The 15,251-nt window shown below is 41.3% G+C and overlaps 1 protein-coding gene across 1 annotated transcript; it reads left to right on the top strand.

Moving 5' to 3' along the window:
• Positions 1–13,864: 13,864 nt before the first annotated feature.
• olig3 (oligodendrocyte transcription factor 3) lies at positions 13,865–14,749 on the top strand. Its single transcript, XM_054600678.1, has one exon. It carries the CDS (start codon positions 13,865–13,867, stop codon positions 14,747–14,749), a length of 885 nt encoding a protein of 294 aa, XP_054456653.1.
• The last annotated feature ends 502 nt before the right edge of the window (positions 14,750–15,251 follow it).

Here is a 15,251-nt window from a genome sequence, read left to right as displayed (position 1 = left end):
GAAAATTGAGGGCTAAGATTTGGTTTTATCTTACAATAAAGATTAGGTTTAATATGTTGTCTTGTGTTATTGTGTGGTTTTGTATGTGTGTGTGTGTGTGTGTGTGAGACAGACAGCGAGCCAGGCAGCCAGCAGAGACCGTCCGTCGGCAGGGACCAGGGCTGTGGACATATGTCTCCTCCCTCCCTCCCTCCAAAACCCCCACTAGTTCTCACAACGGGGTGCGAGCCCCCCGCAACCTCCCTCGTCCCCCTTTAACTCCCCCATCCTCCCACACTCCCCTCCCTCCACCTTGCAGGCCTGTCCAGGGACCAGTCGGGCCATCTGTTGAAGCAGGACCAGAGGAGCTGGTCCAGAGTGATACTGTAGCACGGCTATGTGGCTAGCCTGGCTGTCGCTAACTAGCAGGGGTATTGTATGTGTGTGTGTGTGTGTGTGCATGCTTGTATGCATGAGATGGAACATGTGCTGGTTGCAGGAAGTGTGTCAAGGCATCCCAGGGTAGATGTTCACTCGCATATTTGTCCAACAAAAACAAATTGGTGTGTATTTTTGGGGGGACTTTCATCTTTTATGTTCGGTCATAAAGCACCATACCATTAAAAACTGGGCCTTCATAAGTTATTAATGAGAAAACAGCACATTATATGTCTGTATATATGTACAGTCTAATTTATAAGCAATTAAGGACCAATCTTAATGAACTACCCTGAGAATTTAGTTGTCTCTTTCAGGCATGCAGCTTGTGACGTTAATCCGACGGAAATTTTACATGATAAGCAAGTCTGAAGAATTGAATGCCGTCACATTAACGTAAAGGCCGCTGCAGAACAAGGTTAAATATGCAAATGCAAATCAGTGCACGCATGGGAAAATCTGTTGCAGATACCTGAAACTTGCTTGTGCTAATATATCACAGTGAGTTTTAGTAATCTTTACATTTTTCATACTTGTTTTTCACACATTTAAGGACGGTCTGAGCAAAACTGTCACATGCTGAAAAAGAAGCACGATCACAAGCTTTGTTCTCAGTAAAAGAAACATTTTAGACAAAGAACAGGCAAATCTGGGCATTGTGAAAAAGAATTTAGTGATCACTTGCATCAAAAATGTTCAAATCTGACATACTGAAGCATCCCGTAGCTGCATTACCATGTGACCACAAGTAAGAGGACACCAACATTTGCAATCTGAACTCAACATTCAAAACCAGCTGCATTGTCCTTTAAGCAGCCTAATAAACAAGTGCACAGGAACCAGCAGGAAAACGGCTGAACGATCCCACTGAGAGCTCAACACCTGCACACACTCAGCTCACCGAAACAGCTGCTCTGATACGCTGTGGTGTTTTGGAGATCTGCTGGTCTTTGTTTACTCCATGTGACTTCATTAATCCGTAGGGCTCAGAAACCTGATACATTTGAATGCCTTTGCATGGAAACATGTGAGTATAGCTGTTGCATTGAACAGACTATCCATCTCAAGAAATTTCATGATTTTATTTCTGTTAAAAACATACAAAAACTTTCTCAAATGGCATAAAATGCAACGGGAATATATAGATTTAAACCCTTGCACACTAGAGTTGCAACAATAACCCTTACTACCGATGAATCTGTCAGTCATTTTCCATCTGTAATATGTCAGAAAATAATCAAAAGAATATTCAAATTGCATGTTTTCTGTCAAAAATTCAAAGACATTTAATTTGCATGCTGTGAATCAGAGCAAGACTGCAAATCCTCACATTTTAGAAGCTGGAACCAGAGAACTTTATGCATTTCTGCTTGAAAATCAACTTAACAACTGAATTGTCAATTGACTCATCAATTAATCAACTAACTGTTTCAGCACCAGACAAGTGTTTTGACGGTCCACGCTGACAATGCAGGGCAGAGTCTCCACAACCTTGAAATGGGTTATAATGGGGGTTTGAATCATGTAACGTGTTCCCGGCTCAGTGCGTCTTATTCAGTCTGTCTAGGCTAAGCCAAGCGAGCTTAGCGAGGTCTAGTGTGTGTGTGTGTGTGTCTGTGTGTGTGTGTGTGTGTGTGTGTGGACCCTCCACGGCTGTGTGTGTGGGTGGTTGCCTCCACCCATTAGAACGGGTCATCTCTCTCTCATGGAGAGTTTTCACGGCTGTGGAGCGGATTAGGAGCCGGGGAGAGAGGAGGAGGAGAGAGAGGAGGAGAGATTATTGGGCAGGCTGGAAGGAGGAAGAAGAGAATGACACAAAAAAGAGAGGGAATTAGCATCTACACTTCAGCATTTGTTTGTGGTATGTAGCGGACACTCATCCGGAGTGCCCGGGATTTACAGTGAGTACAAATGGAGGAACAAGTGAATGCTGGCATCTCATCACAAGTGGCCTTTTGACAAAGAAGAGAGGAGGTCTGAAGAGAAGAGAGAGGAGTGAAAGGGTTAAAGAGAGACTATACTAACGCAGCTATAATTACATATTTATACCACAACTCTTAAAAAAGAGGAAATACGATTGTTTCCATCCAACTGTCAGCTTAACTCTATGCAAACATAAGTTTATGTACAAAAGCTGGGCTTAAGTTGTGCATGTTGTTGATGTTTTATGCTTTGATTCTACATTCAAAGCCACAGAAATGCTGCAAACAATCATCTACTGGTCACACCGTTAGCTGTGTGTGCATCTGTGCAGGCAGAGTTGGACATTAATTGCACACATTGCACATATTTTTCAACCTTTGAACAATTGCACATTTTCTAGTCAATGCTTTTAATATTCCCAATTCTTGGTTTTAAACAATGTACAGTGCTGTTCATTTTAAAACAGATATATTTTACATATTTTTACTGTAAATTTCATATTTATGATTCTTGACTTTTGCTGTACTATTTGTATTTATTTTCTCTGACAATATTAACTATAGTAACTACTAACTGTTATGCACCAAAATACCCAGTAAAATCGCTTGCATGTAGTGAACTTTATTTAGAAATACAACTGGTTTACCTGGTGTCTGTCTTAAGACAGAAACATAATTCCAAACAAAGTTCATTGCAAGTACAAAACTGTAATGAACTAAAAAATTCAAAATAAACCTCTAGTGTCTTGTGTAGTTTAATGCTTCTCATATCTGAGTGAGTTGTAGAGTTATAACCTTCAGCTGTATATTAATAAATTTCCTCAGTATGTGAAACACATCAGAAAACACCTGTCAACATTTCACATCACACGGTTGCTGTAAAAATAAATAAAAAAGAACACCCTAAAGTGTCATCATGTCCCATCTCATTTTCATAATGAATTGCTGCTTTGATAGTCGGAGATGCTTTAATGAGAAAATATGAACTTTCTTTATGGAATGTTTACTTCACATCTTAGTGGCTTTCTGAATGGAGCCTGAAGGTGATTAAGACTTAAAGTGAACCAAACATTAAACCAGACAAAGTTTCTCATTTACAATTAGTGTTTCTTAACTGCTGTCTTCCTCATTCACACACACACACACACACACACACACACACACACACACACACACACACACACACACACACACACACACACACATGAGGAACACCAGTCGCCAGTTGGTCTTAAAGAGGCAAATTCCTCCGCAGCATTTTCTCAACATCGTAAAGCGTCTGCTGTTAAAGCGATGTTTTTTCAATCCGTCTGCTCTCCCTGACACTTCCAGATAACGTTGGCGTTAGGTTGATTTGGGGGAATTTGCACACCATATGCTGCTGTGTCAAACACCTTCATTTAAGCGGGCTACGGCTCTGCATTCCCTAATAGCAGCATTATTGGAGCTTGTTTATCTAATGCGCCTGTTAATGTTATTTATTGAGAGTCTGCCCGCTATCCAGTTCCTCCATGCATGCTAAGGAGACAGACATAAGATATGTAAATGCTAATGTCGGCCCAACTTCGCGGTAGTAAAACAGAGCATTTGCATTTGATGTAGCACATAATAAACTGGTTATTAGCATTTTAAATGCGTCAAACAAACTTGAAAAATGTGGCCTGTGCTGATGTGGTTTTTATTATTGCTGCGTGCAGTCAAAACACACATACACATGCCACACATGCCTTCAAACACGTACAAAAAAAAAAAGTGTGCATGAGCAGACACATAAATATAAAACTGCTGTACACAGGAGCAAACTGGTGTCACGAAGCAAAGCGTCACAGGACAGATGATGCGTTTGATGAAGTTGTTTCTCTGTTCTCTTTTTCTCTCATGCCATAAAGTTTCTCAGAGCATTAAAATATGCAGACGATTCATTTCATCGACGATTCATCCTCCAGGCCCCGGAAAAAAGGAGGTCTGGTTTCAGCTTTGATGACCAGCGCAATGAACAATCTGACTTACACGGCTAACTCCTGTAGTCTCTGCACCAGGCCTGCATCGATTAAGAAAGATGTTGACCTTTGAACGTATCAAAACACAAGGTCAACCCCTGAAAAACTGATTCAAGAAAGTATGACACATCATTTAAATGGTACCATAGAAAAGCAGAGCAAATATACTTTTTCACATTTGATTTAAAAGTCAAATCAATTACATTTTTATTCATAAAACCCAGTATCACAAACCACAAATTTGCATCAAGAGGCTTTACAATCTGTACAGAATCCGACACCCTCTGTCCTTAGACCCCTGATTCAAATAAGGCAAAACTTTCAAAGGGGAAAATTGAAGACATGCAATAGATGTCATGTGTACGAAAAAGACTAACAGTAAAATTACAGCATGGATACTTTCTGAAAAATTACAGATGTTTAATTATGTTTGTATTTAATACACGTAGTATCTACGAGCTTCTAATCATGCATTCTCATAATCCGGTCCTTACCCCACAAATAAGGCAAAACTTTCAAAGGGGAAAATTGAAGACATGGAATTGTCATGTAAGTTGGTTGTGGACAAAAATTACAGATGTTTAAGATGTTTGTATTTAATACACATAGTATCAAAATCATGCATTCTCATAATGGCTGAGAAGTTGGTTGTGGACAACTTTAGAGACGAAAGCAAATGAACGGTGAGAAAATGTGAGCGAGGGAGAGCGAGCACAGAGCGCAGGAGAGCTGCCTCAATTGGTTTTTCATTAGCAGTTAATGATGTGATAATCTCTCTAACAGTAAGCAGGCCTCACACCCTGCAGGCTGAAACACTCCTCTAATGGAGTGTGTGTGTGTGTGTGTGTTTTTTATTTTTTTCCTGTAGCGAGTCTGCAGTCACACATACATTGCTTGTTTTGCATGAGAGCACTGTATTTGTGAATGTGTGCTTGGTTACAGCCCTGTGTGTGTGATGTTTTTACATTAAGATTGAGATGGACGACACACACACACGTGCACAAGCCAGACCTGATCCGAACTTTCCTCTCTACATGTAACCTCGCTCACACACACCCTCACCCCATCACCCCGTCCTAAATCCTACATGTTAATCTCTCTCCTTCTCTCTCTCTCTTTCTCTCAAACGCACACAAACATACTCGCTTTCGTTCTCCGCTTGCAGAGACCCCTGCTTCATTTTCTGGTCATGTGCACCCATTGCGAGGGGGCGAAGCGGACACAAAGTGACACAGGGAGCAGCATGGGGAGGAGAGTTGGGGGGGAGGCCGGAGCTGCAGCCTGAAAGGAGGCGATGGGAGGTGTCCGATTGTCCCGTTCTGAATGGGACAGTTAAAAGGAGAACCTTGTTGCAAAAGCTGGTGGGCCGGGCTGGAGGCTAGTTAAGTGCTGGTGGTGTGTGTAACTGTGTGTGTGCGTCTTTGTCTGCTTGTGTCTGAGTGAGTCCGATGAGGAGGAGGAGGGTGACTGATGACCGAGGTGAGAGTGATACTGAAGGTGATGATTATAAATGCTAAAGGAATAGTTTGACACTTTGCGAAAATATTGATACCACTCTCATATCTGTCCGTTTAATGTGATAATAATCAGCTGGTTAGCTTAGCTTAGCATAAAGACTGGAAACATGGTGGAAACAGCTATTCTGGCCGAAAGATAACAAAATCTGTCTCTAAACTGCACTTATCCTATTCGTAGTAGTTTGTAGCACTTATTATATTCGTATTAGTCTGTTGCAATTATTGTTTTCGTAGTAATTTGCCTCTGCACTATACTTTTGCTCTGGTTTATGCTTTAAGATGCTTGTTTAAGAAAGGAGATGCACTTATGACTTCTGGTGACTAGTAGTTCTCTTGAATACCTTTGTTGAATACACTTCCTGTAAGTCGCTTTGGATAAAAGCGTCTGCTAAATGACTGTAATGTAATGTAATGTAATGTAATGTAAAGCTCAGTGACCTAAACATTATTATAACCTATGTGTTTAATTCGCATATAAACGACAACAAAAGTGTAAAAACATCAATAAGCCGTTTTACAGGGTTTAAGTTCAGAACTATTTCGAGGCTCCGAGCAGTTGCCGGGCAACCAGTTTAGAATCCAGGAAGTTACGAGTCGTGGCCGAGACATAACCTCCTGTAAAATGGTGAAAGAACGTTTTTACACTCAAGTTATTGTACAGATTAAACAAACATGACACCAGCTAGCTATTTCCTTTTGTTTTCCAGTGTTTGTGCTAAGCTAAGCTAACCAACTGCTGGCAGTGGCGTCATATTTAACAGTCAAGAGTGGTGTCAATCTTACTCTCCACCAGAAAATCAATAAGCGTGCTTGAAACATTTCACATCATGAAAAGTGGAAAAACTATTTTAGCTGAAGAGTGACTTTATTTTGGTGTAAATGTGTAAAATCCAACGTGATCGAATTACGTAAAATGACCAAAACCTCTTAACAGGTTTTCGCGTATTTCTGTGAGGTCAGGCAGGTAAAATCTGACCTTGAATCTGGATCTAAGAGCTCTTGAATCTAAAGGTGACAAAGAAAAGATTCAAAACTAAATTAAAAACAAAGTATTTCTAATTTCAAAAGAGATATTTAAGAAATCGTGCATCCAGATGAAAAGAAAAACAAGACAGAAAACTCATTTCTGTTTGATAAAACTCATCATCAACATGCTTCAGAAAGCTTTGAGACGCCAAATTTGTCTCAGAGCGTATTCAGACAGAGAGCGATAAGAACATGAAGGTATGTTTCTTCATTACAGAAATGTTAATTTGACTTGTTTTTGCCTAATTAACGCCAATGTCTTCCAAGAACAAAACAGCCCCACAAATATTAATTAGCACCTCAATATTCATGTTGGTGGAGACGGTTGTGAAGTCTGTAATTAATGAGCTTTTAATTGTTTGATCGTCTCCTTAATTAAAGGCTTGCTATAATTTGAAGGTTTGTTTACTTTTCACAAAACAAAAAGAATAAGAAAGACAGAAATCTTATTGATATTCTCCTTTACGCAGAATTTACCCGATGAAGGAAAAATAAGGCTTTTAAAAGTTACCCAAACATTTGTAAGAGGTGCAGTACATCTTTTTACATTTTTATTGCTTTAATTGAAAATAAATTAATCTCAGAGCTTTGACGAAGGCTGGAGGGTTTCACTCTTAGATCTCAATACTCGTGTTTCTGTCTTCCATCTGCCGTCAGAATGCATCAACCTTTGTGAAATCTCTTTTTGTGAAACTTCAAACTGTGGTTTGATGGCATCTTTGACGGGGAAAATGAAAAGAGTACAGATCAATGGTTACACATGCTTTTGGCTAAATATACTGCAGACCTGATCAGAAAAAAAAAGCTTCATATTCATATTTTATATAATGTTAAAATAAACAACAGAACTTCCATCCAAATGAAAGTCAAATATTCCTACTGGACAGTCCAGACAAAGTAATTTATGACAAAACAAACAAAAAACTGTTTTTCTTCTTTCCTTGGATAATATACAGTAAGTCAATCCCGACAAAGCGAAACAGATAATTCCCTTTGAAGTCCCTCAGGAGTTTTTTGTCCTCAAGAACTTTTTTTCATATATTGAATTGACAGATTTGTAAAACTTTAAGTGTTTTTTTATATATATGCATATTTCTGAGCTGGGATTTTTTTATTTATTCCATAATGACTAATACGAATAGAAAGAACAAAACAAACTGAAATTAAATACTTTGACAGCAACACTTGCTGTCCAACAATGGACAAATACAATACAATAAAGAAATATTAGAATAAATAAACAGCATTTTGTCTTCTCAAATCCTCATATGTAACACAATTTTTCTGTTTCTCTGCTTTTACGATCATGACACCAACTTGTTTTTATTCATAAGTTAATGAGATCATCTTTACAATACTGATGTCATTAAAATACATTTTATCAATCTGAATTGAATATATATGTATATATGGACCCTATTGTCTCTAAAACACCCTGCAATTTTCTGAATGTCAAAACAGATGAAAACATGTCTCATTGCCTTTTTATATGATTTATATGTACTTTTAACAAAACTGCCTGCAGGTGATTTAGAAGCAAGACTGACCGTTCTGTCTGTTTGCATTTACACTGTTAGAGCATTAGTTTGTGTAGCCTAATATAACATTTCTCTCCTCTTTTAGGGGGAGACAACATGACACATTCTTGGCTTTCAGCCCACTGGTTTGATTCAGGTGAAGCTTTGCTGCCTCAAGCTTTTTTGAAGCTGGAACAAAATGTTTCTCATAACTGAACAGGTTTCTTTTAAATGTTACTATTTATATTTCAGTTCGACATTCCCTAAAGCAAAACATCTTGATTGACATCTTGATGTGATAACAGCAAACTCACAAGACCAGGTGAGCACAACTTCAAACACAAAAGATGACAAATGAAGTCCATGAAATACTGAGCAGCAGCTGGTTATTAAGAAGGTGTCTGCATGTTTTCGACGGAGCTACAAACCGGAGCTACTTTCAGTGAGACATCACAAATGTGATAAAGGCAAATCGCTAACGTAATCAAATCCAATAGGATGACCAAAACAGAGATAAGATGTTTAAATTAAAGGCTTTCAGAACATTAAGAACAGTTATTTTTAAAATAGTATTTAAATGGCTCCTTATTGCCAAAGATAATCAAAAAGAGTAACTGAAACTAACCTAATTTCCTCAAGATTTTACAATCATAATATGCATAAATGCAACCAATATTATTTTACCTTAAAAGCAAACTTGACACCTTCAGCAGCGACCTTGACCTTGTGTCTCCCCCTGAGTGACGGCGAGACAACCGCCTACTGTCGTCCCATACTGCTGGAGGGACGCCTCCATTGACTGTTTACTGCTCAGAGCTTGTTAGAGGGGGTCTAGCGGCCCACCCAGGAGACAGAGACGGAGAGGAGATTGGCTGTTCCTGGAGAGGTCGGTTCACTTCTCTGATGTATTTAAACAATAAATATTGTTCAAATATATGTTTTGCTAAAAGTGTATACTTTTTTAGAGTCCTGTTACTTAAGTGATATGGACTAAGCTAGAAATTATATTAAGTCAGAGTGACATTGGGACTTGTGTTTTTCCGGCTCTAATATTCAACCTTGTTTAGCTCAATTTTTGGTCTCCACCAACTCCTGATGGAAATATCTGTCTCTTTACCTGCTAAATGCTTCGCTGTGTTCACCAGCTAATCACTAATACCAGTCAGGACACACAGGAGATTTTATTAGGCTCGACAATTAAATATTTATGAATTTAAAACTGCAGTTCACCTTTGAGCTACGTGTGTGTGTGTGTGTGTGTGTGTGTGTGTGTGTGTGTGTGTGTGTGTGTGTGTGTGTGTGTGTGTGTGTGTGTGTGTGTGTGTGTGTGTGTGTGTATATGTATCTCTTCAAAATGTCTGGTTTACCTATTCAAGATAATATAATATATGCTTATATGGCAGTAAAAATGGTCAGGAACGTTCATTCAACCAGAAATTATTGTCTTCCCACCATAGAAAGGCCTATTGTAAATTGAGTTGTGATGGTTTGCCTTTTTTTAAAACGTGAGTTGCCAGAAAAAAAGTTGAACACTGACTTATGCTATGTGCCTACACTACGAGTGACAAGAGCAACAAAACTGAGTAGGTAAAGTTGTTTTTTAGAGCTTTTTCACTGACAAAAGCTGGCTGCGGCCAGAGAGCGCTGAAGTTGTGCGTCGGTCAGCTAAACAACTTCACGCCGCTTTAAGTGTTAGCATCAGTCAAACCAACGCCCTCTGTACCTCAAGAAGTCGGGACCTCCCGAAGGGTCACTAGTTAAATCTGAGGGCTTGTGAGATGATAAACAGGTTAGGAAAGTGGTGAAAAACACAGATTTTTGTCCCAAATACAATTTATTTGGCCTATAATCTTTGCCTATTCAACTGAATAGGGCATGATGCCTGATAAAACAAGAAACATGACTCCCTCTCTGATGAGTTGCAAGTAGACATTGCTTTAAGTGGGTCAAAAAGTTCAAAATGCTTGTAACCAATGGTATAAATTACAGTATTTGGCCTGAACTAATATAAAGTATTAAGCCTTTAAGAGTTGATTACATCTTGGGAAAAGCACATCACTCAATAAATGCTCACTCTGACACTTCAGTGTTCACACAGAATGAGAGATGCTCTTCATCCGCATAGCTACATGCTATATTATCACTTGGTGAAAATAGCACCAGTGCAAGACTTTACCTAGTGCCATTATTTTATATTACTGTTGGGTTATTTACCCAAACTAACAATGTGGTTATTTTGATCCAATTTTAGACACAACAAGCTCCATTTTTACCATAAAACTGTAAAGAATATCCGGTTAGTTGTACAAAACCATGTGCACGAGACACCCAAACATATAATCAGCAATCAGTAACAAAGAGTGACATGTAAGTCTTAAAAACGCTTGATTATAACAGTGAACTGAGTCAAAACAACCCATTGTATTGGGAGGTTTTCTTCCCATGGGTAGGTTAACCCAGTTTTGGCTCAAATTTTGTCCCATTTACTAGCTGTCCTTTTGCTGCCCAGGAAACTGATGTGAGAGGGCAGCGAGCCACTTATGAAAGAGAGAAAGATTAAAAGAGAGAAGAGAAGAAGCGAGCAGAAACTGGAGAGAAGAGACAGTAAACCAGAAAGAGTGTGAGAGGACGAGAGAGGGGAAGATGGGAAGAGGGGAAGAGGTAAAAAAAAGATACGAATAGAGGAATAAAAGGAAAGCGAGGAGCTTACGCAGTGAAAAGAGCACATTAGGGGCGACCTGCTGCGACAGTAGTGTGGGGAACGGTGAATAACTGCCTCCACTTAGACCAGTGTCCTGGTGGTGTGGAGCCAGGGGCCTCAGATGGACTCACACACTCGGAAAAAAACAGCAGAAATAAATAAATAAAGCAAAAGAAACTCGTTCAAAGGCATGTGTTCCTGCACAAACTGATACCTGACACACACACACACACACACACACACACACACACACACACACACACACACACACACACACACACACACACACACACACACACACACACACACACACACACACACACATGCACACATACCTCCTGTGTGAGATCCCCTCTGTACCTCTCATTCTCACATTTCTCCACATTGGCCGGATTAGGAACACTTTCTCTTGGGTGTGCGAGGCTGCCCCCGAACACAAAGAAACACTTGGGGACAGGATTAGTAGGCTTACAGCGGATTCACATATGTCCAGTTCAAGCAATTGGTATTCAAAGCTTTACACTTTCAAATGCCACCAGGAGAGAGCAAAGCCGACCGGCGCTTTTCTTTGCATTGGCAGCACCTTTATGAGAAGGGCTCTTTTGCTGGGCCAACAATGAGGCCATGAATACACATTTTTACTGTTCTACCAGGGGGATCTCATTGGCGAAGGATATTGAGCAGCGAGCAGAGTTTGAGTCCGACTTTATTATCCGAGTTTGAAGTACTGTGTGTGTGTGTGTGTGTGTGTGTGTGTGTGTGTGTGTGTGTGTGTGTGTGTGTGTGTGTGTGTGTGTGTGTGTGTGTGTGTGTGTGTGTGTGTGTGCAGGCTGGATGGGTGGAAGCATAGACAGATGGATGGATGGATGGAGGGATGCTGAGGTGCTGGTCAGAGGAAGAGTGCTTCAGTTACTTCCACATGTTATTGTTTGGCGGCCCGTTCCTCCACTCCACCTCCACAAAACAGATCTGGAAGAGACTCTTCAGAGTGGAGAGAGCGCACTCAGCAGCTTAATATAGACAATACTGACCGAATCAAATGTATTCTCCTAATATTTAAACACAAAAAAAACCCTTCTGAGATCTGTCTGTTCACATAATGGATGAATAATACATGTTTTATGATAGCTACATTTTTGTAAATTGGTTTATTGCATTGTGAAAATGCAGAAAATGGCTGATTTAATTTTAGTTTCTCAAGTTTAAATACATAATACTCCTTATTTTCACATTAAGTTTATGAGTGTGAATAAAAGGGTTTGTATTTGTGTTTACCCCAAATTTCCTCTTGTGGTACAAATGAAGTATTTAGTTTTTAATTCTTGAAATGATATGAATGTTTTGTGAGTCGTTTTGTTTGTTATCTACATTTGTAAATAATAAAGTTTTGAATGTTATTAATCAGAATATAGTGTGTTTAGGCTTGACTATATTTATTTCCTAATAAGGGATACAATACAAGTTATAGGCTGACATATAAAATATTAATAATAACGAAAGAAATGAAATGAATCCTAATAAATAAATAAATAAATAAATCCTTCTGTAAGACACGGAGGCGATGAGAAGTTGTGTGGAGGTCCAGACATGAGGTCCAGACATGAGGTCCAGACATGAGGCCCGCATGCCGCCATATGGGCAGCAGAGTGCGGAGAGCTGGAGCGGGCATGTTACCTCTGGGGGAGGAAAGCAATCTCCCTTCCCATTCCTCCCCATCCCCTCAGGCAACCACGGGCCGGAGAGAGACTGTGGTTAAAGATTCATCCGATAAACACTCAACTGTGAGAGACTGGACGTGTTTAGAGATCACAGTCCATCCTCCTAATACTCATGGTGCATTTAATCAACACATTTATGTCAAAAACATGTGAAATAAAAACATATTTCGCAATGTTATCATAAATTATTTTGTGCGTAAAATTGCGCAGCTCGAAAAAAAATCTCAGCAGACAAGGCAGGACACAACCGATATAATGTTTCACTTATTAAATATAAACTGCACAGGAGGCTCTCGAGACAACTTCTATGACATGAATAAGTTTTTAAAAAAAAATAGTATAAAAGAAGAAAGCAATTTTAAAACTGACCAGTTTGTCCAAGGAAGAGCAACTTTCTGATCCACGAGAGGAGAAGAGAGAAGAAGAGGAGAGAAGAAGAGAGAGAGAAGAGAGAGAAGAAGAGGAGAGAAGAGAGAGAGAAGAGGAGGAGAGAAGGAAGAAAAAAGAAGAAGAAGAAGAAGAAGAAGAAGAAGAAGAAGAAGAAGAAGAAGAAGAAGAAGAAGAAGAAGAAGAAGAGGCACTGTGCCCCCCAGCAGCGTCCTGACAATGGCAGTGAATGGTTGCGCACCGCGGTCACCGGGACAGTCAAAGCACACCGCCCCTTTCTACCGGGCACGTCATCCTCCTAACGAGGCGTTATGAAGAGGAGAGCCGCTTTTGTTCCCCCCGCATGTATAAATAGCCTCCATCAGTGTCCTCCTCACCGCAGAGACACCGAGAGGAGAGACAGAGACACACAGAGAGAGAGAGAGAGAGAAGAAAGGAGAGCAAGTCTGCAGAGGCAAAGTGGACACCGATGTGATAAGAGAGGGACAGGAGGGATACAGACAACACCAGGTGACCAGAGAGAGAGAGAGAGAGAGAGAGAGAAAAGAGGGAGTGAGAGAGAGAGAGAGAGAGAGAGAGAGAGAGAGAGAGAGAGAGAGAGAGAGGGAGGAAGCCAGCAGCGACCTCCTACCCAACAACCTCGGAAGCGAACCCATAAAATGAATTCAGACTCCAGCCAGAGCAGCAGAGCCTCTTCCCCGGACATGGACGTCATGTCACTCCGAGACCTCCAACAGCACCACCACCACCACCACCACCACCTCGTAGGCTCCTCCGTGTCCTCCTCCACGCAGAGCGCAGAGCTGCGTCAGAAGCTGAGCGCCAGCGAGCTCCTGAGGTCCGGAGACCCCAAGTCAGTAGGAAGCAGCAGCAGCAGCAGCAGCAGCAGCAGCAGCAGCAACAAGTTCAAGCTGAAGAAGCAAGTCAGCGAGGAGGACATGTACCACCTCCGCCTCAAGATCAACGGCCGGGAGCGCAAGCGCATGCACGACCTCAACCTGGCCATGGATGGTTTGCGCGAGGTGATGCCCTATGCGCACGGGCCCTCGGTGCGCAAGTTGTCCAAAATCGCCACCCTGCTTCTGGCCAGGAACTACATCCTGATGCTCAACAGCTCCTTGGATGAGATGAAGCGGCTGGTCGGGGACATTTACGGAGGGCACAACTCAGCTTTCCACTGCGGCACCATGGCGCACGGAGCCGGGGGAGGAGGTCACTCCGGGGGCCCCATCGCCGCAGCAGCAGCAGCAGCAGCCGCAGCGCACCAGGTGCATCCTCTCCTCGGCAGCGCACTGACGACCTCCACCTCCTCCACCCTGTCGAGCGCACTGCCGGGGCTCACCTCCATCCGGGCTCCCCACGCCCTGATGAAGGGCCCCTCGGCTGCTCCCCAGCACCTGCAGCTGGGCCCCGGCTTCCAGCATTGGGCCGGACTGCCGTGTCCATGCACCATCTGCCAGGTGCCTCCTCCTCCTCCACACATCCCCATCAGCACCGCCGGCCTCACGAGACTCACAGTGGAGGGCAAAGACCTGATGAAATGATGTCAGAGAGACACGAGCAGACTGAGAGATGTGACGGTGGTTGTAAATAGAGAGTTCAGGGCATGAGGGTGGATTTGGCCTCACTTGTGCATGTTGTTGTTTAGTCTGTTTTCTTTTTTTTTTTGCCTTGTAACAAGGACTTATAAAGACTGATTCATTTGCCAGTTAAAGGTTAAAAATTAAAAGTTGTGTGTCATGCAACAAGATGATCCACGATCCTCCAGAGACTGAGTTGTAGTTTGACACCGCAGTGTGAAGGTGGAGGAGGCTGCATGGACATGGAGGTTTCGTTTGACTTTTTTTCTTTTGTATCAGGCGTAATTTTGTGAAAACGAAGAATGCTCTCTGTGCCTTGTACCAAGGATTTAAAAAAACTTTAGTTTGAAAATGAAAATAATGACATTCATGTGTCTGACTTAAATGACTCTGCCACCGCGGAAATTTGTTTTAAAATTCTTTAGATTTATTTTTATTTCGTGGCTCACTGTATGTCCATTTGTTG

This window comes from Anoplopoma fimbria, chromosome 6, assembly GCF_027596085.1.
Source record: "Anoplopoma fimbria isolate UVic2021 breed Golden Eagle Sablefish chromosome 6, Afim_UVic_2022, whole genome shotgun sequence".
Classification (NCBI taxonomy): Eukaryota; Metazoa; Chordata; class Actinopteri; order Perciformes; family Anoplopomatidae; genus Anoplopoma; species Anoplopoma fimbria.
This window is presented reverse-complemented; position numbering and strand designations above follow the sequence as displayed.